Source organism: Coptis chinensis, chromosome 9 (genome assembly GCF_015680905.1).
Source record: "Coptis chinensis isolate HL-2020 chromosome 9, ASM1568090v1, whole genome shotgun sequence".
Lineage (NCBI taxonomy): Eukaryota > Viridiplantae > Streptophyta > Magnoliopsida > Ranunculales > Ranunculaceae > Coptis > Coptis chinensis.
The window spans coordinates 57,126,708-57,153,036 of record NC_141464.1 but is presented as its reverse complement, the minus strand read 5'-3'; the positions used below and the strand labels follow the sequence as shown (position 1 = coordinate 57,153,036).

Sequence of the window (26,329 nt, the reverse complement as noted above, 5' to 3'; positions counted from 1 at the left end):
TCCCCGACCTCTAACCAAATCCAAGACAAGTTTTAAAGGCAACAGAGATCTCTCTCTGTTTTCGCCGCCATTGACAACCTCTCGAAACTTCGACGGTTTAAAGCACAGTTACCGCGGTTTAACAACAAAAGCGAAATTTAACAAAGTTAAATATTACAAAGACACGGTCCAATACAACGGATAATGAACGGTAAAATTAGTGAAAACATAGGACAAGAAAAAGCGGTTTTCAGATTCGGTGATATAGCGGAGAGCTACTCACTGTCAATGCATTTCGACGAATCCTCCTAGCCGATTAAATGCTCCAACGAATCCAAAGAATCCAAATTTATTATCTCGCCTCCATTTTCATTATCTTATTATTTTATGAACCCTATTTTCTAGAAAAAAGTGTTTATATACTTGGGTCCGAAACCCAAGCCCAACACCGACTCGGGCCCAAAACCAGGCCCACGTATCCCGAGTCCAATCCGACGAATTTTGAAAATAAATAATTTAATTAATTACTAAATAGGAAAAATACGTATTTAAAAATACGGGCGTTACATAAAACTTAATTTCGATCTCTCTAATTTGAGAAAATTGCTCAACATTTTGGTGTTCAATTGCTGAAAATTATAATAGTAAAGCGGTAACCAATTACCAAAATTAAAACTCAATTTCAGTATCCAGTTGCTAATTTGACAAATGGTATCTAGTTGCTGAAAATTGCTCAAAATTTTGGTGTTCAGTTGCTGAAAATTGTATTTGTAAAACGGTAACCAGTTACTAAAACTCAATTTTGGTCTCCCTAATTTGAGAAAATTGTTCAAAATTTTGGTGTTCAATTGCTGAAACTTGTAATAGTGAAGTGGTAACCAATTACCGAAATTAAAACTCAATTTCAGTATTGAGTTGCGAATTTGATAAATGGTATCTAGTTGCTGAAAATTACTCAAACTTTTGGTGTTCAGTTGCTGAAAATTTTATTTATAAAGTAGTAATCAGTTACCGAAATTATTATAAAATTGGAAAGATTACAACATTCTACATTCTACAATTCCTCTTTTTTTCCTTTCCCTTTAACAATAACTTTTGTCCCAAACCCATGACATATGTTGTCAACTTCCACTTCCACTTTCAATTCCAATGTAAGCTTTTAATGTGCTTAAATTAGACTTAAATTCAACAAAAAAGAAATAGTTAGACATATACCCAACTTAAATAAAATAATTAAAGTGGAGAAGAGAAGTCCTTGTAAGTGTGTGGATTGGGTGAGTTTTCTCCTATAGTTTTGAATTTTTATAAATTTCTATATTAGGAATGGAGAAGAAGTGTTTAAAGAGAAGTAGATTTGAGGGTGGGGAAAGAAAGAGAGTAGAAAAAAGGCTAAAATTTGGGTTTGAATTTCAGTTTGAATTTGAGGGGGAAGCAAAAAAGTTGAAAATGAGTTTTGAGTTTGATTTTGAGAGAGAAATTCAAATCAACCTAAAAAGAGAATAAATTGATTTCAAAATTTCATAAAAACAATTGGGCAAAATATTGAAATAGTATTGAATTATTGAATAATTGGTCGAAATATCAAAATTGTTTTGAAATATTGAAATAATTGGTCGAAATGAAAACTCAATTTCAAATGTTGAGATATTGAAATAATTGAAATATTAAAATATCGAGATGTCTAACCTTAAACCCTAAACCCTAAACTCTAAATTGGGAATATCGAGGAATCTCAAATTTTGATACTATTACAAATTGAAAAAAATAATAATAAAATAGGTGTTAGATTAGATAATGAATATTAACTTCCAAATGTATTAGATGTTAGATACTAGATTCAAAATATAGTTAGAACTATATTGATTTTTTTTTTTCAAATATAGTTATATTATTGTTAAAACTGTATTGGCTAAACCACAAACATATGTACAGGTTGCTACATATCAATTCTCAAATCATAAATAATAACCAAAATGTTTTATTATGGAATGGAAAATAGGTTTAAATTATATCATTTAATCAAACTTTAATTTGTTGGTAAAAATTTAGATGTTAAATCGATTCAAATAAAGTCTAGTTAGAACTAGGGGTGACAGTTTTGTACACGTCCTGCTAACCCGACACGAATCCGACATGAAATTAGCGGGTTTGGATTAGGAAAAAAGGCTTTTGGGTCATTTAAGGGTTGACCCACCTAACCCACAAAAATAAATGGGTTGGGGGGTCACATATGTTAACCCGAGTTACCCGTTGGTAGACTCGATTAGTTCTCGAGTCTAATGGGTCGGGTCGTCAACCCGTGATATGTATAACCTATTTTAAGACAAGTGAATTATTTTTTAAAATCTCATTATCCCAACAACTTAAAATAAACGACTAAAATGAGAAGGATTAGCTGTCATATTGATTCATTCGATAAATACATATTTCGTTATTCAATTTTCATTGATATGTAATTGAATTATGAATGATTCTTGAGAATTAATATATATATTTTTTTTATATATTTTTTTGATAAATAAAATCGTGAAATACTAAATATTTTGCATATAGGTTGTCTGTGAATCCGATCCGAAAATGATTTGAAATTGACCCGTTGGCTTAGCGGGTCACCTGTTGGGTAACCCATTATATAGGCGGGTTGGGTTTGGGATTAACAAACTCGATACGATTAATAATTGGGTGATTTGGGTTTTGCTCTCCTAACACGCGGACCCGGATATGACACAACACGAATCCGACCCAACACGCATTTAACCAATTGCCACCCCTAGTTAGAACTCAGATTGTTTCAAACCTTAAATCCTAAACATAAGTAAAATTGCTACTAATTCTGAAATAAAAAATTACAATCCAAACGTTTTATTATAGATTGGATAACGGGTTAATTTAAATAATTATATCGTCTAATCCAATTTTAATATGTAGGTAAAGTTTTAAAGTGTAGTTAGAACTGTACTAATTCAAACCTTTTCCAAAATAAAAAATTATAATCTAAACGTTTTATTATAGATTGGAGAATGGGTTTAAATTATATTATATAATTCAATTTTAATTTGTTGATAAAAATTTAGATGTTAGATTCAAAGTCTAGTTAGAACTATATTTATTCAAACCCTAGAGACATGTACAATTGCTACCAATTCAAAATAAAAAAATATAACCTAAATGTTTTCTACTAAGTTATCACCTAAAACAACTACAAATAAGTTAAAATATGCTAATTATTAATCAAATTATTATCAAATAGATGATGAAATATTTAAATATTAGAATTTGACAACACAACAACAAGATACCGAATGGTTTAAGAATTTTCGATGTCTATTTGTTGTATCTTTACTTGGTAAATGGTAACCCGACACTGTAATTTATGTTTCAGCAACCCGTTACCGTGGTTTATAATATTTTACGACAATGTGTTACCGTTCATCAAAATAGCACATACATCAAGATTACACAAAATTTATTTTGAAATCTAAGATTCAAACTATCATAATTCATTTAGTTTCAATTCCATTAGGCAATTTCAATTACATTAATCTCCAATTTATTTATTTTTCATGTTCAATTGATTCTTCTAACATCATATGATCTTCAATTTATTCGACATTGAGATGTGGGTATTTGTAGTGCGATAAATTGTTCATTTGAGAGTTGGATAATGATAAATACTTCATTTTAGAGTTAAAATATAGAGGTATTGAGAGTTGAGAAGTAGAGGGAAATTGAGTTGAGTTGAGTCAAGGAAAATTGAGTTGAGTTGAGTCAAGGAAAATTGAATTGGATGTAGATAATTGGAGAAAGAGAGTGTATTTTGATAGTGTATAGAGTTGCACAGTGCAAATTAGTTAGTTAAGGGCAATAGGAGGTTACCCCTATTTTTGATGGAGAGTGCCCTCTTAGAAAACATGGGTTTTAAGTTGGGACACAAATGTAATAACAAATTCCGGGTTGGAGAGTGCCCTCTTAGAAATGGAGAGTGTATTTAAGAATAGCCTATATATATTAGGCTAAGTCCAATAGTGCGGTAAAACACCAAATATCATGGAAATTTTGATCTAATGGTGCATCAAAACGCTAACCCACCAATGCTATCGGTATAAGTTTACATATCTATAGTGCCAGTTTTAACGAGATAGTGTCAAGTCTACATGCTAGTATGAGTGGTAAGTAGAAGAAATCTAAGCCACACGCGACACTGTGTGGCGGGCATAATTTTTTATTTTTAATATTTTTTCCCACATGCCTTTGAGAATGGCGACCGGAGAGTGGAGAGTCCAAAAAAAACAAAATTCCATCCTATACGTCATTAGTACTAGCGGTTGTCATAAAAACTATTAGTTTTGGAAACGCTAACCCGCTATCACTATCCAATGTACTATTGTGATTTGGTGGGATAGCGCACCAAAAAATTGGAATTACTCTTAAGAAAATGGATTCATCTCTTTATGTGTACTGCTTGATTTTCAATTCTTTTGGCTAATGTATGGTTACTTCTCACATCAAAATAATAATGGAGATAATTTGTGGACTTGAATACTTCTCACGGTCAAAAGCCATGATATATAATGTCCATGCAAGGATTGTTTGATTAAGGACGTATACCATTAAATTGGGGCATCTAATTAATAATTGTGCAATATGTTATAAGTTAGACTTTAATATATATGAACACAACCTATCTATTAGTTTTGAACTAACTTCTCTATTAAAATGTCTTGATGTAAAAAGATCACACATATATATATAGTATTGACACGGCGGTGGTATATGTATACGGCGCACCACTATTTTTTTTCAGCATATTGGTATCATGTCACTTTACCTAGGCATGCTATGTGTTAGGGGTGTGCACGGGTTGGATTTGGGTCTAAACCGACAACTGAACTGACCCTATCGGTTTATAATTTTTTGGAACCGAACCGAACTGGCTATATTACACGAACCAAACTGAATTAATTTCCAGCCGAATCGATACCCGAACCGAACCGACTGGGTTATGATTTAACTGATATTAACCGACCCGAACAGACCGGGTTTTATATATTTTAAAATTAAATCAATTAAATATATATATTCTAATATATATTATATATATCAGATTGGTTCGGGTTGGGTTTGGGACTAAATCGATGACTGAACCAACCCTATCGATTTTCAAATATACTTAACCGAACCGAACCGACTCATAAACATAACCAACCCGAAATCGACCGATTCAGTTTGGTCGGTTTTGTCGGTTCGACTGGTTTTATGCACACCCCTACTATATGTTAAAGACTTGTACAGACTGCATGTTAATATTAAATATATATCTGCAAGATGGAATGGTATTAATTCATTTTATTTACATTCTTTTATTTGGTTTACAATATATACTTAATCTATATGGTAACATAATATTTGCTTGTTTTCATGGTTATGTTATAGCTGTCGGAACTTGGTCAATTTAATTTGTGAGTTAGATTTTATGATTTAAGTAGTAACATGATATGTTATTACTATTTGTATTGTTCATATGAATCTTGATTGATAGCATGAGCTATTAATAAACTGTAGAGTGGTATTTGAAGAAAATGAATAGAGTACAGTGAATTTTACTCCACAAAATTTTTCTGACGCAGTATATTGTTTCTGCCTAGATGGAGACCTCGTCCGATATGGATTTTTGTCAAATTTAAACCATAGTGTCCTGACACATTAAAGTATGACATATTTAATTGTTGGACAGATCCAACAGTTGGATATTTGTCGAGGCTTTCATTAGCAAGACTGGTTTCTAGTTCAACTCTCTGTAGAAAACTGCAGTGCGCAATTGGAAGTTGTTACTCCGACGGAGATTGACTCAATTTTGGATAGAGTTTATATTTAATATGTAGTTGTATAACTTGTAGGCTTATAGAGAGGGTGAAATTTTATGTATATCAAGAGGAGGCCTGAAGATAGAACATAAGTCAGAGATACCTCTAGGTTTCTATTTTCTTCCAATAAAATAATAATAATAATAATTTAAAACTCCTATAATGAAATGCCGAATATATCGTCAATGAGAGTCAAACCTAATTGACCGACATTAAGAGTTAAAGTAGGTGCATGTCTAAAGAAAATTAGAGTGGGGGGTTATGTCTGATTCCCAATTATAAATTTGAGGGTATGTCTAAAAAACCCAAAAATAAATGGTTTTGTTCGTAAGGGTTTTGTATTTTTTTTATTTTTTTTTAAACAACTCGGAAAAGTTGACGAGTACGTTTAGGGTCAACACGTGGTGTAAATATTACAATAGTTACCTAATAACCATTAGCCTGACTCAAATATCAGTGCCTGCCCCTAATTGGACTAGGTTACTACTTATTAGAACTAGAATGACATATTGACATCCATTTGTGGAACATCTGAAGATTATCCAATTCTCCATAAATCTGTCGAAGTTCAACTTCAAAATTCACCTCCACATACTCTATTAAAAAAAAAAAAAAAAAATTCTTAGTTTTTTACCCTTTAGAGCATTCCCAATGCAGGTGAAAATGGGGGGTTTGTGAAAATAGTCATCTCTATTTTGTAGAAAACCGATTAATACAAAGGTGAATAACTTGTGACTATTTTCCCAAGTTGAAACCATGGTGAAACTTCAACCGAGATTGTGGCTGACTTGATATCTTTGGACGAGATGTTGGATTCTGTCTCGTGTTTTTTTTTTTTTAAATCGGTTTTTTTTTGGACCGGAATGTTTCATTCCGTCTCGCATGTATTTTCGATTTTTTTTTTTAACTTCAGACAAAATACCAGACGGGATGTTACATTCCGTCTCGATCAAAAAGTCTCCAGACGGAATCCAACATCCCATTTGAGATTTTTTTTTCACCTTTGCACTGCACAACTTCACCTTGCTTTTCACCAAAATGGTGAAAAAAGAGGGAAAAACTGCCTACATGGAGGTGATAAGAGAGGGAAAAAATCCACTTGCATTGGGAATGCTCTTAGGGAAAACCAAGTTTTGGCCCTTTCAAAACGAAAGTAGGTTCCAAATCGACATTCTAATTTGTATTTTTGGTGACCACTGACTAGGGCAGGAATCGGGTCAGGTTCGGGTCTGATATGGCTATATTCGAATCCGAACCTGAATAGTTTCACAATATCCGAACCCAAATAAAATCGAAATTTAATATCCGAATCCGACCGACCCGATCGGATAACACTAAAAATTCAAAAAAAACCCAAAAATTATATCCGAACCCGAAATATCTGAACCCGACTCCAACCCGAATAAATAAACGGATATGAAAACGCACCCGAACCCGATATATTTGGTAATCGAGTTCGGGTCGGGTCAGATTCAGTTCAAACCCGACCCAATTCCCTGCCCTAACCCCTACCCACATTCACATGACTCCTTTCACTATCATTGCCGCGACCTATATAGGCTATAGCTAACGTCACATGAACAATCATGTCCGTTGTCCCTCTTAATGAATACTTTCCACCCAAATCGCTCGTGTACCAAAGTCCAAAGCTACTTGCTATTTATTTCTAGAGAAAGGCCCAAAAGCTTAACAACCATAAAATAATTAATGGGCCCAATCTACAACTAGTGGGCCAAATGATCCAGCCCATGCAATAATGTCTTCTCTTTCAAACCATTATCCTCACCAAAAATCTAACTTATGCTCGCAATGTGTTTGAACAAATTCCTCAACCAAATTTCTTCTCATGGAATACCCTTCTTTCTGCTTATTCTAAATCTGGGTGGGTTTCTGAAATGCAAGAGATTTTCAACCGCACGACGGTTAAAGATGGGTTTTTTTGGAATACTGTTATGTCGGGTTACGCGAATTGTAGAATGGGAGAGGAGTCAATTAAGTTTTATAAGCTGATGTTGAGGGATGGGTCTGGGAATTTTAATAGGATTGCATTTTCGACAATGCTGATATTGTTTTGGGTAAGCAGATTCATGGGCAGATATTGAAACTTGGGTTTCAAGCTTATGTTTTTGTTGGTAGTCCGTTGGTGGATATGTACTCAAAATCTGGATTAATGGTTGCGGCCAAACGGACTTTTGAGGAAATGTCGGAACGTAATATAATACTATGATTAGTGGGCTTTTACAATGTGGGATGGTTGAAGATTCAAAGCCTGAGAAAGATTCGATTTCGTGGACAGATATGGTTACTGGACTTACTCGGAATGGATTGGTGAGAGAAGCAGTTGATATTTTTAGAGAAATGCGATATGAAAACTTGAGTATAGATCAATACACATTTGGGAGTGTATTGACGGCTTGTGGGGGTCTTTTGGCTTTACGGCATGGCTTACATTATTAGAACCGACTATAAGGACAACATATTTGTTGGTAGTGCTCTTGTTGATATGTACTCAAAGTGTGGAAGTATAAGACACGCAGAAAAAGTATTTAAACGAATGGTGCATAAGAATATCGTGTCATGGACAGCATTGCTGGTGGGTTATGGTCAGAATGGGTTGAGTGAAGAAGCTATGAGAATTTTCTGTGAGATGCAGAGAAATGGGGTTGAGCCTGATGAGTTTACTTTAGGCAGTGTCATTAGTTCATGTGCTAATCTTGCAAGCTTAGAAGAGGGTGCGCAGTTTCATAGTCAAGCCCTGGTTTTCGGGTTGATTTCATTTATTACTGTTTATAATGCACTTGTTACCTTGTATGGTAAATGTGGCAGCATTGAGGACTCCCATAAGTTGTTTAATGAAATGCACATCAAGGATGAAGTTTCTTGGACTCCATTAGTTTCGGGTTATGCCCAATTTGGAAAAGCAAACCAGACAATTGACTTATTTGAAAGAATGCTGGACAATGACTTGAAACCTGATGATGTTACCTTCATTGGTGTTCTTTCAGCCTGCAGTAGAGCTGGATTGGTCGAGAAAGGACTCAAGTATTTTCAATCTATGATAAAGGAGCACGTCATTGTACCAATTCACGATCACTTTACATGTACGATTGACCTTTTAAGTCGTGCTGGGAGGTTACAAGAAGCAAAAGAGTTCATAGGACGAATGCCTTTTCAACCTGATGCAATTGGATGGGCAACCTTGCTAAGCTCATGTAGACTTCACTGTAACGTGGAAATTGGGGAATGGGCTGCTGACTCTCTAGTTAAAGTAGAGCCACATAACCCTGCCAGCTATGTGTTGCTCTCAAAGATATACGCTGCTAAAGGGAAACGGGATGATGTAGCTCGTTTGAATATGACACGAGACATAAGGGATTGAGGAAAGAACCTGGTTATAGTTGGATCAAGTTTAAGAATAAGGTGTACATTTTCTCAGCTGATGATAGATCAAACCAATATTCAGATTGTATATATGAAGAATTGGAAAGGTTAAACTCTAGAATGATAGATGAAGGTTATGTACCAGATACAAGTTCTATTCTTCATGATGTAGAACAGGCGGAGAAGATTAAGATGCTTGGCCACCACAGCGAGAGGCTTGCAATTGCTTTTGGATTGATTTTCATACCTCCTGGTTTGCCTATAAGAGTAGTTAAAAATCTCAGGGTCTGTGGGGATTGTCATAATGCAACTAAGTTCATTTCTAAGATCGTGCAGCGAGAAATACTCGTCAGAGATGCTGTCCGATTCCATCTGTTTAAAGATGGAACTTGTTCTTGTGGAGATTTCTGGTAATGGAGTCTATCTTGCTAGTTCCTAAGTCTCTGATCTGTGTGGTTATGCGAAACCAAGGCTTCATGCGCAGCATAGGGAGAATGCTTTCCTCGGAAAAATACACATTTTTTGCCATTTTGATATCGGCATTGTTTGGAACGTGTTTTTTCAAGGTCAAAGTGAGAATGGTGATCCCAAATCATCTTTGTCTACAACGGACAGAGCATGGTTTACCGATTCTGATGGTTGACAGTTAACAATTGAAGCTATTTAAAGAGGAAAGGATGTAAATCCAGTGGATGACCATTATTGCAGATCATTTTTGAAACCATGTTTACAAAATCGTGCTTGACCGAACTCAGTAAAAAAGCTCAGAAACAGAGAAGGGGGAAATATTCTTGCACCAGGGCATTTTAACGAGGGTCAAAGTTGTACTTTATGTAACATAATGTACAAATATGAGATTGAGAGGAGCTCAAATATGCTGTATTGTGTAGCCTTGTTTATGGCTGTGAAAAAGTCAGCCACACTTGAAACTTCCCAGTGGAAAAGTTGATATTTACTATATCTTTTGTCTTGTAGGATACTGGGATGTTAGCTATTATTGATCTTCTTCTGGAACCAGCTTTTTGGCAAGTAAAAACGCATTCAAGTATAAAGCACTATCGAGCTTGACACTTAGCTCATGGAAGCACAGTTACGTTTATAGTGAGGAGCATACACACAGACAATTACGTATTTAGTATAACAAATGAGAGGATAGTAAGGTTCTGAAGAGTGTAACATGACTATTATGACTTGGACATTGGCCTTGTTCTGGTTTCTGCACAGAGCAAAGCATGATTAATTATAAAGGGGTATAGAGAGGGTGGGTGCAGGATTTCGTGAGCCAACAGGTACCTGTAAGCGAGTACAGGTCTCAGTGATTTCAGCAAAAGGTGCCCAATCTCCAAAATTTCGCTCAATAAACTGGTAAGCAATACCATTTTTTCCACTGCCAACTATAAAGTGTCCACCCTTGATTTCACCTTCCCCTTTGAAGTTTTGTTCAAGTCGCATAGCTTTGGCACACTTGTAATTTGCAATAGCTTGAGGGTTGAAAACAAATCCTGTTATGAACTTGTCCTTGAGCAACACGCCGCCTCCAAGAGCTTTGAAGAAATCCATATTGCGGTCAAGGACTATGATACCACCCCAGTAACGAGGCCAGAAATCTTTGACCTGAAACCATTAAAAGAAAATGAAAAGAAGATAAAGTTTAGAAAGCTGATAACACGTATAGAAGTATAGAAGTAGCCATATAGTTGATAACACGCATAGTTTCTTTTCTATATTGAAAGCAAAATTGAGTCTGGTAGCAAAGAAATTGACAGTGATAGGGCTGAGAAGTATAGAAGTATTTGGCATCAGTTTCTTCTTAGGATTTGGGCGCTTGGGCCACGACATGTTGGCCCAAACATCCTCCTTGTTCCAGATCCGGAGGTAGAGAGTGAGGATGCCTCTGTTTTTATTCCGGGTTCTTCTCATGCATCTGAAAGATTAGGGTTCGTGGGGGAACATGGTACACAGAGCAATGAAAATTCGTCCGAAGCAATAAGCTCATTGCACATGGAGGCCAAGAGTCTGCAAAACAGTGTGGTATCAGGGTTCCAGTTAGCCACAGCAGCTGGACCCTTGTGTGATGAACCAATGTGGGGTTTGGCTTTTCTCGTTGAAGCTTACGTTTCTCCATTAGGAGGCAGTACTGATGAGTCTGAACCTCTTACGCATTGATCGGACCAGCATGGCATATTCACAGCACAGATTATGACTGCTGTGAAGGATGCATGTAGGCAGGCCGTGCTTCAGAAGAAGCCTAGACTTGTAGAAGGCATGTACTTCTGTGAGCTGAACATGACCACTGAGTACTTGGGTGCTATGTATGCCGTGCTTGCAAGGAGGCGGGCTCAGGTACTTAAGGAGGAGATGCAGCAGTGGTCTTCATTGTTCACTGTGCACGCTTATGTTCCGGTTGCAGAAAGCTTTGGGTTTGCAGATGAGCTGAGAAGATGGACTTCTGGAGCTTGTAGCGCTCTACTTGTGTTTAGCCATTGGGAGACACTTGAGGAGGTTTTTTTTCTTTGTACCCAAAACAGAAGAGGAGATTGAAGAGTTTGGAGATGGTTCAAGCCAAATCAGCAAAATACAACAAGGAAACTTGTAAAGGCCTTCCCATAGAAGAAAAAGTAGTTCAACATGGTGCAAAGCAGAGAACCCTTGCCCGCAAAGTTTAAAGATCATTACAATAGTTAATACAAGATATATCTGTATCTCTTTAAAATTCAAACTCAATTTTGAGCATGAGTTTGATTCTTACAATATGACTAAATTCATGTTACCGATACAAAATTTGAAAATTCTATTCAAATAACTCTCGGTCTTAATCATTGTTTCTCATGTTTTAATTGATGGATAAGAGTTTATGGCTTATTGGATTGTACTCGTAGTTGTTTTTGTTTCTTACTTTCTTTTGCATTATGTTTGTGCCAATCAATCTGATTCATATCAACCTTCTTTATCAATATATAAGTTTGTATACATATGACTGATGGGTTCAAAAGTTATTCCATTCTCAACTTACCAGAATGATATGATCAAGAACTTTTATTTAATACATTTGTCATGTAACATATATGCTACTAAGTATGATGGGTTAAAGTGCAGAGTGTTTTCTGTTGGTCATCTTCCTATAATGAGTATAATCACCTTGGTTCTTTATTCAACATGTTAATTTTGAAAACATTGAGGATCATTTCTACTTCTGGCAGGCGACTCGTCCTATAGATCACTTTGTGAAGGATGATTTGACTTCTGGAGAGGTATTCTCTCTTCCCTAAACATGGATTGACCTATATCTTTAATCTCCTTTGTACAATGAACTTGAAAATTTGACTTTTCTTCCGTTTGTTTATTCTCTTTTACTGGAAATAGGAGGAAATGACATCCTGGCGTGCAAAAGTTGCGTCTTTAAAAGAAGATCTGCGTAGATCACGTCAAGAAAAGTCTGATCATCAGCAGCTTTGCCGTCAGTTAGAAAAGGTGTCCATTTTCTTTTGATATTGTTTGCATTTGGGAATTTCTTAATCCCTCTATAATTTTAATTTATTTGGATTTTTTTATATGGCCAGGAATTAAAAGACCCAAAGATCAAGAGCAGCAATGAAGCCTAAGGTACTACTTCTGCAGCTTAGTGCCTTTTAAATGGATTTCCTCTATTTTCGTGATTTGTGCTTAACTACGTCTGATATCATGATTTAGCGTGCTGAATCATGCACCTCCTCTTCTTAAATCTTATTTGGTTTCCTGTGATCCTTAATCATAGGCTCAAAGTTTGGTGTCTAGGATTTTACTCCTTAGTTTGAAAGTTTTCTTCTATCAGCAACTTGACGCCTTCTGCTTAGGGAAAAGCTAAGTTACATTGGCACATATACACGTGGATACGAAGTGTCTGACAAGTCAAAATATCAAAACTTTAGGTATATCACATACAATGTGTCTGTGCCGTGGTCAACATGAACACGTATCCCCTATCCGACATGGATTTTTTTTAAATATGGAGTGTCCATGTAACATAGGGAAAAAGTCATTACATGACATCAAAATGGATTATCTCTTTTTATTTAATTATTTATTTGTTTTGATCCCATCAGTGCTCTTTGATAAGCGCTCGTTTGTGTTCTTTAATTTCTAACGGTTACTAAAAAGGTATCTACTGGTCCAACATTGTCCATTCTATTTGAATAACTTTGACTGGCATGTTCATATAAAAAATCATGGAGAATGTTTATCTTCTGTTGGTATGTTTCTTACTTAGAGTAGGCATTATTGTTCTTTTTAATGAAACTTATCTTGCATGTCAGTTTGACTTGGAAAATTTCACTGATAATTGGTTGGCCTGTTTGTCAACTCTGATGCAGAGAGTAAAAGTAATATCTGATCTGTTAATATCTGTTTCAAAAGCCGAGAGACAAGAAGCAAGGGCAAAAGTACTACATGATTCTTTGAGGCTTGGCAATGTGGGAGTGATCAGGTAGAGTCTGTTACGTTGTTATGATAACAAGGGGAGAGTAATCTTAAAAGTTAACTTACATTACCCTTGATTTCTGAATTCTACTTATATGATAAATCCTATGGGAACTGAACATCTTATTCATTCCTGGCTTACCATCTCTTTATTCTTTATTCAAGTTCATCCCCATCCATGTAGTTGAGGATGCTCTGTATTTCTTTGGCCCGCACAAGTATTTTGAATCACTTATAGGAGAGTTTTGGGATTTTCCCTCTTGCACCAAACAAAGGAATTGCATGGCTGTTTGAATTTGAAACATGCTAGTGATGATGCAGATCCTTCTTGTTTTTCCACTAGATTAGTCAACACCAAGAAAAATATGCCAATAGCCAAAGCTTTTCTGCTGATTCTAGTAACAAAAGCACTTTAAGAGACAACTTATCTTACTCAGATGCAATTCTTTTTGCACTTTCAATGTACTTATTGTCTAGTAAGCATCCCTATCACTGACTTTATTGCTTTTTCTGCTTCTATGTGTGTTCATCCTCTAATTGCAGAGCTGGAACAATTATTTCCGAGACATGGGAGGATGGGGAAGCACTGAAGGATCTGAATTCACATCTGGTATGTATTTTTCAGCCCTTTGTTTCTCTCAAACAGTTAGGAAGTCTAGTCACATACCTGACTCGGGTTATATTTATAATTGTATTTTTTATTTCTGAAAATATTCTTCTTGAAGGTGAGAAAACCTTTTGAAGTTATATATCTATCTTGATGCTGGGTGATTATAATGGATGATTAATAGCTTTAGAAAAGAGCTTTACGGATGATGAAATGTATCCAAGATTAGGATCTCAATGAATGAGTGGCACTTGAGTGGTTTAGGAGTTGTACTGTAGTAGCTTAGATGGACAGAATGAAAGAAATTCTATTAGATGTAGTTTCCATGTGAACCAGGTCATTGAGATTTTTTCTTTGTTCCGGTTGGCTCCCTGATATGATATGACACACACCCAATCATGTACGGATACACTATCACTCTTCTCCCTCGCTTCTTGAGGCATCATGTAATTGGAGCAGTTCCACTGAAACGTTTTGGTCATCCGTATGCATTTGTTTTTTCATGAAGTTTTATATCCCAAATGCAAGTTTTCTCTGTCATTCCATCACTTCTACTTGCACTGGATTCATAAAACCCGGGGATAAGTAAATTCAATTCTCTCAAACTTTCCTTCTCTAATTTGGAATTTTGTATGCTGTCGTTTTTTCTTCAAGTACTAGGGAGTTTTTTTTGCTTTCTATTCACTTAACTAGTCTTGCAGGCACACCATTGTGGCAAATATACCGTCATTAATAAAGCAGAACTGATGATTTAAGAAGACATGACACATATTGGCATCTATGCATTTTCTTTTTCATTTATTATTATTGATATTGTAATTTTATTTTATTTTATTTTTTTCCCCAGAAACAATTGTTAGAAACAAAGGAGACCATCGAACGGCACCGGAAATCATTGAAAAAACGACAATCTGGTATGTTGTCTCTACCCCCTCCTTCCCATTCTATTCTCTTCTCACTGTGACCAATGTACTGCCTTTCCTCCCCCCCTTTTTTTTGTATTGTGTGCTTATTTGGAGGGTTTTGTGGTGACTGTGGCTTAGTATAACCAAAATGTCACAGTCAAATTCAAATATTTAAGCCAGGAATTGTATGAATTTTGGCAAAATATTTTCTAAACGTAGTTTTTCCCTTTTCCTATTATGGATAGTTGCCTTTTGTCTTTCTTATGAAGACGTAGCAATTCCATCGTTCTCTGATCACTAATGTCAGTTTCTAATATATTTATATTTTATCTTCTTTCTTGAAGATAAGGGAGATGGAAGTGATGCTGAAACAGTACCAGAGGAAGACTTCCTCATTCAGGGTGAGATATGTAAATCCCGTCTGGCAAGCATCAAACACATAAGATTGCTTTAGGGTTAGTTAAATCCTGCATAGATGAAAACTATACTGTTTCTTGGACTTGTCATCTGTAGGTTTACTGTTTTTAACCATTTTGATGCATTTATTCAAGAAGAGGAAATCTTTTTGCGAGAGAGGGATTGCTATGAACTTGAGAAGGGAAGGCTTATCCGTGAGATGAAGCGTATAAGAGATGAAGATGGGCCCCGTTTTAATAATTATCAAATTTTGAATCACCGATATGTTCTCTTAAATATTCTTGGGAAGGGAGGCTTCAGTGAGGTTTACAAGGTTCGACTCCCCTACTTGTTTCCTGTTGTCCTTCCAATAATACTAGGAGAGCTTTTGAATTATCAGCCTGTTTTATGAGAAGTTTTATGAGAACTATGTAGTACATAATTGCTGCCAGAAATCTGTTTCATCCTCTAATTTTAGGAAAACTTTTGAAATATTAGTCAGTTTTATGAGAACTATATGAGAAAATATTAGTCAGTTTTATGAGAACTATATAAGGCCACTATCGAGTAGGCTAATTTTGTTTTCCATTTTCTGAATATTTAGAATCACCTCCCTGAGATCACCTCCTTTAATCTCTCCAATTTATTCCCCAATCCTTTAATCGTTCCAATTTATTCCCAAATACTGCCGATTCTTTAGGATTTGGAGAAATGTAAACTTCTATTAGAAGAATTTGGCAAAATTGGAACTCTCGATTTCAAAATTGAAATTATCAATGTGAGAGTTTTCTTTCAATGAGTTTCTTCGTTAGGCTAAAACCAGGGAGTTCATTTTCTTATTCAACGAAAGCCTAGTTTCAATTTGATGATCTAAATAGGAACTAAATCCAGGAACAAATCTGGTAAGAACTAAGTTCAATTGGTTGGTCTTTTCTATATTTTTTAAGTTTTGTGGTATTAACATGAAAAATTGAATTCTTTTGATGGTACAGATGGATCTTGATTATTCAGAGTCTTCTCAATAGCTACAGGGACATGTGATGACCATTGAATTAGTTAATAATCGAGATATTTGCCCCAAACTTATAGTAAGTTCTTTTTATGATTATTGTGATATTCAATTGGATTGCATGTACATTTCAGCTTTCATCATATTCGGGGTTGTATGTTTGCCATTTTTTGTTTTAGCGATATTATCCGGTTGAATTGGTACGAGTTTTTTACGATCAAGAAGTATTCCTCAGTAAAGTTTCTCTATTAACTGCCATTGTGGCAACTGTGGCAACTATTCCTTAATAATGCAAATCTAATTTGAATGAAGAGAAATTTAAGTTATTATCACAAATTACGTTTTCTTTAATGTGGATTGATACGTTATGACATAGCGAGGACAATGTTTATAAGCTATGGAATAGTATGCTATACTGTGTTGCCAGGTTAATGCATTGTGAAATAATAATGTCGCCTAATTCTTATTAAAATCATCTTAGAATTTTATGATGCTCCGCCATATGTCATTTTGTGTATTTTAATAATGCAACATCCAAAACCTCCAAGGATGGTTTGTTTGTTTGAGACTTTGAGCGATAATGACGATTAAAGACGCTAATGTATTCTTCTATTCTCTGTATCCTCAGTAGTATGACATGCTTGAATGGTATTTTTTCTTTTCTTATCTATCTCATTAATTGTTTTCTTCTTCGTCAAACAATGAGTCTGATTAAAATTACTGAAATTATATCACTGGATTACTTTGTGCATTTTTTTTCCAGTGAAAAATCAAAGGTTTGTTTCCTATGTTTTATTGCAGTCGAAAGGAGTTTCTAATTGAGGTCCTAAACATGCTAGCTTAATGTCTCTTCTTTGAATTTTAACTTGGTGTACGTGTAGTAAGATTCATAAGCTCACATGATATGATTTTGTTAAGCAGAAGTGATTGTTCATTCACTTAAGACCAACCATTTGAGAAAGTGATGCGTGAAGATTGACCTGACGATATTCAGTGGAAAAAACTCCCAAGTAGATGAAGCTATGCAAGAAAGAATCATAGTTCTCAGGTACACTTGAGTCTTTTTTGTGCTACATTGCTTTGTTGTATGTTCATTTTGCATAATCATTTGACTTCTTATTGTGTCGGCGCCTTTGAACGCTTTTGTGCTTCATTGCTTGGTTTGTTTGGTTTTGATAGTGTGTGTTTCATCGTTATTGATCTTAAAGTGCTTATTAGACTGATACATGCCTTTCCTATATTTGATTTTTATTGCGTTTTTCTTTTTTTCCATTTGTCATAGGTACTAACAACTCAATGTTGTTCTTCACCTGTTTAAAGTCTTGCTATGTTTCTTTTAGGTTAGTTTGTTTTGTGGGTAATGTCTGTTCTTTGCTTTCTTGGAATACATACTCTTACCCAATTTTTTAAGTATGTCTTTCTTTAAATAAACGTATCATATGGTGATCATATAGGGCAGCTAGGTTCGTCTTAGAGCAATGAGATTTAACATTATCTCAAATATATGTTCTTACCTTCTTATCTATGTACTTAATGAAGTAGATTCGCAGCATCACTTGATGAAGTAAATTTGCTATATTCAAACCTTTGGTGGAAACTATGAACAGATGGTTGTGATCACTTAGTGTGTATATTGTGTTAGTGCGATGTTATAATTCTCACTATTAACCAAGATTGTTTTATGTAGCTTTGAACTAAGAAGTTTAAGGGCCATACAAGAAAGCCGAGATCTATATATATATATATATTTGGTTTGGACCAAACTAACTATGTCAAAGGTACTTTGCTTTCACCCACTTTCTCTCTACTAATGATTAGTGATAAGTTTTTTTCTATGTGCTTGTGTAGGTCTGTTTTCTCCCTCATCTTATTCGCATATTTTAAGACCAAATTTCAGCTCACCAAATCAAAATGCTAGAGAATAATCATGCATGCAAAAAACACAAGCACAACACTTATAACACCTGAACAACACCACTCCCAACTAATACTAATAGCATGCGCTCACTATAGTACTCATCCTCATAGACTTCACTGTGGTTCACTAGAGATGGTATTTTCTGTTCTCGGTGAATAATACTCATTCCAGAGATCCAGTTCTTAGATTAGAGATTATCCTCTCAGTCATCATTTTTGTAGCTATACATTCTTTAAGGCAAAAGAAACATCGTAGACTATTACCCGAATGTAAGATGCGTTAATGCATTTGTGTAGTTAAGCGTAATGAAGTTGCTCATTATCCTTGCTCTGTGTGGCTGCAGCACAAGAGCATTGTGTAGATGCACAACGCTGTGGAATGCATAATAGCCCCCAGTTTCTCATTGTAATGCATAACGATGATTGCAGTGTTTTTTAGCACAATCAAATTATGCTATTCCTCCTTTCACTATGGTGTCAGTTTCTGTAGCTAAGCATAGATAGCGCATATATGGTGATGACATCGAACTAAGTTAATTATTAAAATAGCATGCTGTCAGATCAACCCTATATGCATAGTTTTCCTGGTAGTTTTCTCTATTGATAAAATTATAAAAAATAGAGAATGGTCCTTTACTAAGTTTCATGTGTAAATTAACTGATGGAACATGAAATTGATTATTTGTATGCCTATGGGATAACTCTTTTGATGATTAATTGGTAGGTCATGGAGGAATACCTATATTGAGATATGCTTTTGAAAGAAGTACCTAACAAGATGTTGATGGAGTAATAGCCTCAACCAGTCTTTCTACATGCACTTCGAACCCTTAATGTGACCCGGTTCTAAGTTGGAGCACAACTGAAATTTAACTCATTGGGAAAACGTTGAATGAACTTTTCCCTTAATGGACATGATGTATAGGTTCAAGAACACCTGAAGTATATATATCATCATCATTAGTTAATGCCTTAATGGATCCAAGTATGGGGAAAGCATGCCCCTTGGTAAGTTTAAGGTATGGCAATTATTATTAAATTATATGCTTCCTTATTTGATTAATTTGTTTGAGGACAATGCGGAAGAATTTCTTATTCGTGTGCCATATTGATCTTGTACTGACAAATTTAGGCTAGGTTAAAAATTAGTGAAGGACCAACTGGTGAAGTCATATTTTGGTGGTACAAGAATAAAGGTAAAGTCTTTGACATGTGAATTAAGATATATCAACTGAATAGAGAATGCAGTTGCTTCAGCCTTTGTCAATCATTTGAAACTTTTTGCATGGTACTTAAGCATCTCTAGGTGGTGGAGGCATCAAGTGTCAAGTTTGAGGCTATATAATGACCAACTCTAGGTGGAAAAAACAGTTGCAAATTTGGAGTAGCATCTACCACACGAAAAACAATGGCTTGCAAATTGGAAATATTATCTAACATTACCATTGTTTGGAGTAGCAATAGCGAAGGGGTCCGTTCAAAAGAGGATCATACTTTTTAGGTAAGCATTCTTGTTCAGTTTCATCATTGCACAATCAATTCCAACAAATTTGGAGTAGGACCTACCACACGTGACATTGGCAATGGTGCGCGATATTGTTACTGCCGCGCTGCATCCACATCCGAAATAGCAAATTTGCCTCTACGGATGCGGCTGTAAATGCTTCCACCTAGAGTTGGAATCTACCGAAATTCTAAATGGTGGAGGCAAATATACACTTATGCCTCCCCCTAGAGATGCTCTTGTACTCTAAATGTGATTTTCTTTATTTGATTTTCTTGGATGGGATATACTTAGCTACCACATTTTTTTAACAAATATCTGAGTACAGGGACTACATTTTTATTATTTCAATGGATGCATGCCAAATGTGTACATTGAGCTCATTCTTCGGTAAAGACTTCATAATTTACGATCTCATTCTCCTGGATGGCCAACATATCTGCGTGCTCACTATTGTGTATAGTCTTACCAAAACATGTCCTCTCAAAAAAACTTGAGGCCCAAGACTTACCCAAAAGAGACAAGGACACGTATTAGGCTTAACAAATCGAAAATTTACTCCTCCATTGGAATGGAAGAAGCCAACACGAATCCCGATACCCTCTCTTCCCCAATCTCCATCTTCTGATATGTTTTTCGGAAGTGGAAAAGACAATACGAGGATGGATAGACAGTTGCAATCATTACTTTTGTTACGTGTGTATTATGGAATGGGCTAAAGTCGAATCAACGTTGCCCAATGTGTAAACAGAGGTTAAAAGTAGTAGTTAGAAAAGCTAAACACGGTGTTTTCATTAACGAACGCGTTGTTAACGTCCCTTTTTAACTATTCAAATTACACATTATTTTACGACAGTAATTTTTTTTATTACAAACCAAACCATCTGTTTTATGACCCGCATAATTGTAGTGAGTGTCATAGTACAAAATATCGACATTTATCGATATTCAATTTCTGGATATGTATTGTGGATATATCCCCCTATTTGGGGATATTTGATATTGTTTCATATGAAAATATCGTAGATATATCCAAAATATCGACAAATATCGTAGATATTGTAGATATTTCTTGATATATCATGATACATTATTTATATTTATTTGAAATATAATGGTAAATATTAAATAAAATTGTTATATACACAAAATATCTCCAATTATCTCCAAATATCACTAAATATCCCTAAATATCGCAAATATCGTCGAAATATCACCGATATTTGCAGTCGTATATATCTCTGAATATATCGTGATATTTATATATCGTTCTCTGAAATCTGGATAGATATCTCTAAATATCGCGATATATTGGGATATTTTGTACTATGGTGAGTGTCATAGTTCATCGGATGAGAATCTTTTACTACTATGTCATCTTTGTTGTGACTCAGCCACTCATACTTACTGTATTGGTTTGGGTGCTACTGTACCAGAGGGCGACTGGTTTTGCCACGATTGTACTGTTTCTAGGAATGCAAAACAAGCTGATAGTGAAACGATAAAGAGTCAGTAGATTCTGACTCGAATGTTTCCATTTCGGAAATTGTGCGAGAATCATGTATCTCTTGAGGAAGAAGAAAGTCTACACGTCCAGCTCGTGTTACTGACAGGGATAGGATTTCAAAAGCTGGTAAAACTAAGTCTAGTGTGAGAACCTTGAGACACTGTTCGTAATGTGCATAGTCGTATAAGAGTGATGCCTAATTCTGTTGGGAAGAATGATAAGAAACAGAATGACAGACCAGCTGTCCTTTATGCGCAATGGAAAGAACCGGTTTCATCATCTTCTAATAACTGTACACAAAACGGTACCGTTGATAGTTCTGCTGGTGAATACAACGGGCTCGTGAGGCCACTCAGAGAGTTAATCAGAATTCTAGTCATCAGTCGTGTAAACAAGAGCCACCGAAGGAAGAAAGGAATACAAGCTCAACTATTTCCATCCCTAAGAGAAGCACGTTTCAACAACAGGATCTTGGAGTGGTTGCACCAGAGAACTATAGGCATCAAGCACTTGAAATAGCACAGAGAAAGCGCAAGTCCCAAAATTGTGAAGAGGGAAGCCCTTGTAGGGATGCATGTCATTGGAGGCTTCCAAGTAGTCACCCATCACAATCTTTTGAGGTCCCATTGGCGAGGTAGCCCCATTTGGTCGACGAGGTTGATCTTTTTCATGAACAGAATTGGGATGTCATTGGAGCCTCTTCAGATGTTAATGAAAGAAGTGGCAATACTTGGTCAATCTCTCAGGCTGAGCCATCTTGTAGAGCGTAAGACCTAACTTCCAAAAGATCAAAGTTTTGTTCATCTTCTTGCTCCGAGGAAGAGATTCCTAATAAAGGCACCGTGGTCAAGAGTTGTGCCAACATTATGGTAAGCAAAGACAAGGGTGCAAAGTGTGAAGTCCAATCATTGGTTAAGCTGAATTTAAAATTGCTTAGTAAGGATAAACGGCTAGGTATGTGCTATTTGTTTTGATGGATTCTTTTTTTTTGCTATATCCCTACATGTTTACCTTTTAATTGTAGTTAGTTATGTTGCACTTGCATTGTCACTGAAATTTATTCCTTTGGTTTAGGTAAAGTCTATCTAACAACGACATGAACACGTGTGTCAGAGTCCAACACACTGACTTACATTAACATGACAAAATGACAAGAAATTTCTAAAGTTAAGACGGGCTTCTGTGCATTAGAAGGGCTGATGGGGACTTAATTGTCCCCAAACTGTAAGGAATAGATTCGTGAACCATATAGATATTGTTTTACCATCTAATTCATCTTCACACCCCTCTTGTCATTATGCCATTGATTGACCTTTTAAAATTACTTTGTGTTTTGTCATTATGTGTGTGTTGCCTGTTTTAGTTGGTGATGGACTTGATTTTTCAGAATTGAATCTAACATTTTCATCATAAAATGTGTTGCATCTGTAGGTGTTGATGGATTCAAGGAAGCTGCAAGGCTTGCAACTCATACCATTCTGGCAGCATGTGGATTAGAACATAAGAAATCCATTGTCCGCCCCTTTCCTGACTCAGTATGCAGACATAATAATCAGACCAAGCAGCTTCATATGTCGAATCTAATGCCAAGTTCCTGTAGAGAATGCTTTTATGCCTTTGTAAAGGACACAGTCAAAGCTGTCTTGTCCGAACAAAAGTTCTAGTCTAGCAAGGTGTTAGAAGATGAGAGGTGGTGGCTCTAGGCAGAGTAAATTGCCTTTCTTACTGCTAAATATGAACTGAGACGAAACTTTGTAGAGATTCTGTAGTGGCTTCTTGTCATGCCCCAAAACACTTTTGATTTTACCTATTAGAGGCACACTTTGCAGTCCCTTTCTTGTTTTGGCACCTTTTGAATGAGCGTCTTCAGTGTGGGTTACCGATGTGATGCCCAACTGAGATCCCGTGCTTGTTGCAGTGAGGAGTTATTATGGTGAAATACATGCACATCTTCATCTTTGTTTGATAGGCTGTTCTTATTTCTCACAGAAGGGACTTACTCTTCAGCTCATCCAGAAGGCATTTGTGTTTTTGTTGCTGGAGAGTTTACCTGGGTGCTGGTCTTTGATTCTGAATATGCTGAAGCAATTGGAACTCAAGTTGTGAGGATTGTTAATAAGAGCTGGTCGTGGGCAGAATGAAGTTAAAGAATGTTTGGCAAGCAGAAAGTGTTAGGTAGATGTTTGAAGTGTAATGGTGTATTACTGTTTTGTTTTAGTATTAAACTATTTTGATTCTTGACCTTATAGTTGCTTTAGGGGTATCCATTTTTGCTGTATGTAAATAGAATTTTGGAGCAAGGAATTTATCCGATTCTTGTGCAAATAGAATTGTATTAGTTAAAATTCATTCACTCTCTTCAATCGAGATACAGCTCTCTGGGGAGAGACTCATTTTGAAATGAATATCTACTAATCTTTTGACTAATTAGTATTCGACGTTGCGAATATATATTTTTCTCTGATCAGGAAGTTATATTTTGATTTGTAAACTTTTCTAGTCAGACTGGCACTTTTTTCAATGATTCAAATTCATTTAGCTTACAAGAGAGGTATTGTCCAGTTGTCCACAATAGATGATGCTCCTAAACAAATTAGCCTGCTGCAGTCAACTACATTGACATAATCATTTTTGCGCCAGGTTCTTGATATTGAATGGGGAGCATATATATGATCCACTATAGCAAGTCTTCGCGATGATTAAATATGCTGCCTCAGTGAGATGATAACCGTCCCACCAGAGGGCAGAGGTATTGGTCATCACTCATGCATGGTGGGAGAGCAGGAGTGCATGCCAAAGTCCCATCCCCAGCAATGCAGCATGGGTTTTTTGTGTCTATAAATCCTGAACAAAAACATAAAAACTCATTCAGAACAGAGATTAGATACTTAGGTATAATCATTACGATTTGAAAAACTCACCAGAGTTGGATGGATTTTCAATAATATCTTTGACAGGGGCATTTTTTTGTCCATTGATAATAAGTGACCCAGGAAGAACATTTGTTAGTCGATCCAGTGTCGCAGAAAGCTGACTATTGAAATGTGATATCAGCTGATTGTAGTATTCTAGGCAAGGTCCTATTGGTTTAAATCTATTTGTATACGTCGGCATGCATCCAAAAGGCCCAAGCTCAAAGATTATTATCTTCCTGGCTCCCACTCTATATAGCCTCTGCCAATTCCAAAAAACCAAGTTACAATAGTGATTTTAAATCCGTGTTAAGAAATCCTAATGACAATTAAACTCAAAAGTAGGACATATTGTTATTGGTTCAACTGAATGGATTTAAAAGCAAATAAGTCGAGCACTTTAACCTCAGTATGCAGAGAGAGTTTGCCCATGAGAATGAGAACAAATTCTTGAGTAGAGTATGTTAAACTGGTATTGAAAAATTGAGGTTGAAGATAATTGTTTATATAGTCATTAGTTCCAGTAGAAACCATGAATATGGACTTGGACAAGTAACTGTTGAGGTCTTTTTTGCTTCCAAGCTTCGGTTGCAACACTTCTTCGACGGTTTTCAGGAACAAACTTATCTGCTGACCCAAGGATATGCGCTCACCATACATGTCACATGTCAATGAGAAAGTTTTCTTTCAAGGTGGACTATTTATAACTTGGATCTAAATGTAAGACTGTTACTAAATTGGTTCCTGTCTCGGCGAGAATGCCGCTTGCTCCCGATGCATAATTGACACCAGTGAGGTTTTCGAAGTTCTGATGATTCATATATGAGGGAGCAAAGGGTAGTCCCAGCAGTTGAGCTGTAACAGAGACAAGGATTAACTTATTCTGCATGAAACTTCAATAAGGGAAATATTTGTTTTTTATTACAAGTGTTTATGTTTACAATTGAAAGTAACCAATAAACTGATTCTGTTTTACAGAATAATCAATATTTACCAGCATAGCACAAAATATTCCGATATATCGCGATATTTGGGGATATCTATCCATATTTCAGAAAAAAATATATAAATATCACGATATCTTAAGAGATATATACGACTGCAAATATCTACGATATTTTAACGATATTTGCGATATTTGTGATATTTGAGAATATTTAGAGATATTTGGAGATATTTAGCGATATTTTGTGTATATAACAATTTTATTTAATATTTACCATTATATTTTAAATAAATATAAATAATGTATCATGATATACCAAGAAATATCCACAATATCTACGATATTTGTCGATATTTTAGATATATCCACGATATTTGCATGTGAAACAATGTCAAATATCCCCAAAGAGAGAGATATATCCACGATACATATCCAGAAATTGAGTATCGATAAATAACCATATCCTGATATTTTGTACTATGTTTACCAGTGATATCTGCAACTGTTTTGCCGTTAGTGAATGATGATTGAGCATAGTTACGATTTGGTGAGTGAGGCTTTGGTTGCACTGTGTTCAAAATTCTTGTTTCAAGCAATTTATACAAGCTATAGTTATATACTTTTATATGTAGACATGTAGTGCTTTGATCTACGGTTCAAATTCTTCCACGTTTCTAAATTCTACTAGTCTTGTTAATGGACATCTGCAAATTTTAAACTATGCTGCTAAGTCAGAGTAGTTTGGGTCTGGATCAAGCTTTAGTCCTCCTTCACACAAGAAAAAAAAAGCTTTAGTCCTACTGCATACCATATAGCAAATTAGCAATATATGCAAAAAATAAAAATGATTCAAAACAAGTAGTTGACAGAAACTCCTTTCTCTTTACACTAAGCCTTCAAATTTCAGTTACTGAGGAAACTCATTAAGACAAAGTCCTAGAATCATT

The 26,329-nt window shown here is 35.6% G+C and overlaps 1 protein-coding gene, 1 long non-coding RNA gene and 2 pseudogenes across 20 annotated transcripts; 3 read left to right on the top strand and 1 right to left on the bottom strand.

Moving 5' to 3' along the window:
* The first annotated feature begins 7,606 nt into the window (after positions 1-7,606).
* LOC147476902 (putative pentatricopeptide repeat-containing protein At1g68930 pseudogene) lies at positions 7,607-10,184 on the top strand (annotated as a pseudogene). Its single transcript, XR_015209782.1, has one exon. The product of XR_015209782.1 is annotated as a putative pentatricopeptide repeat-containing protein At1g68930 pseudogene (transcript).
* A 202-nt stretch (positions 10,185-10,386) lies between these two features.
* On the bottom strand, positions 10,387-10,659 carry LOC147476901 (uncharacterized). Its single transcript, XR_015207606.1, has 2 exons — positions 10,518-10,659; positions 10,387-10,440 (listed from the first exon to the last, which is right to left on the bottom strand). It is a non-coding gene; the product is annotated as an uncharacterized LOC147476901 (long non-coding RNA).
* Positions 10,450-21,505, top strand: LOC147476900 (serine/threonine-protein kinase TOUSLED-like). 17 transcript variants are annotated; one of them, XM_086582411.1, is made up of 12 exons: positions 10,450-10,589; positions 12,425-12,475; positions 12,588-12,695; positions 12,785-12,827; positions 13,574-13,686; positions 14,223-14,289; positions 15,134-15,200; positions 15,536-15,592; positions 15,746-17,644; positions 18,284-18,374; positions 19,238-19,709; positions 19,811-19,914. In XM_086582411.1, exons 4-9 carry the CDS (start codon positions 12,816-12,818, stop codon positions 15,997-15,999), a joined length of 570 nt encoding a protein of 189 aa, XP_086438537.1. In that variant the 5' UTR covers positions 10,450-10,589; positions 12,425-12,475; positions 12,588-12,695; positions 12,785-12,815; the 3' UTR covers positions 16,000-17,644; positions 18,284-18,374; positions 19,238-19,709; positions 19,811-19,914. The 17 variants fall into 17 exon arrangements, with proteins under 17 accessions (XP_086438537.1, XP_086438536.1, XP_086438535.1 ...); XM_086582410.1 differs by lacking the exons at positions 10,450-10,589; positions 12,425-12,475; positions 12,588-12,695; positions 12,785-12,827 and having other exon boundaries at positions 13,098-13,686; positions 15,746-15,921; positions 16,580-16,675; positions 17,518-17,644; XM_086582409.1 differs by lacking the exons at positions 10,450-10,589; positions 12,425-12,475; positions 12,588-12,695; positions 12,785-12,827 and having other exon boundaries at positions 13,098-13,686; positions 15,746-15,921; positions 16,580-16,675; positions 17,398-17,644.
* Positions 20,564-23,854, top strand: LOC147476899 (uncharacterized; annotated as a pseudogene). The gene is made up of 4 exons (XR_015209781.1): positions 20,564-20,831; positions 21,306-21,525; positions 22,296-22,478; positions 22,956-23,854. The product of XR_015209781.1 is annotated as an uncharacterized LOC147476899 (transcript).
* The last annotated feature ends 2,475 nt before the right edge of the window (positions 23,855-26,329 follow it).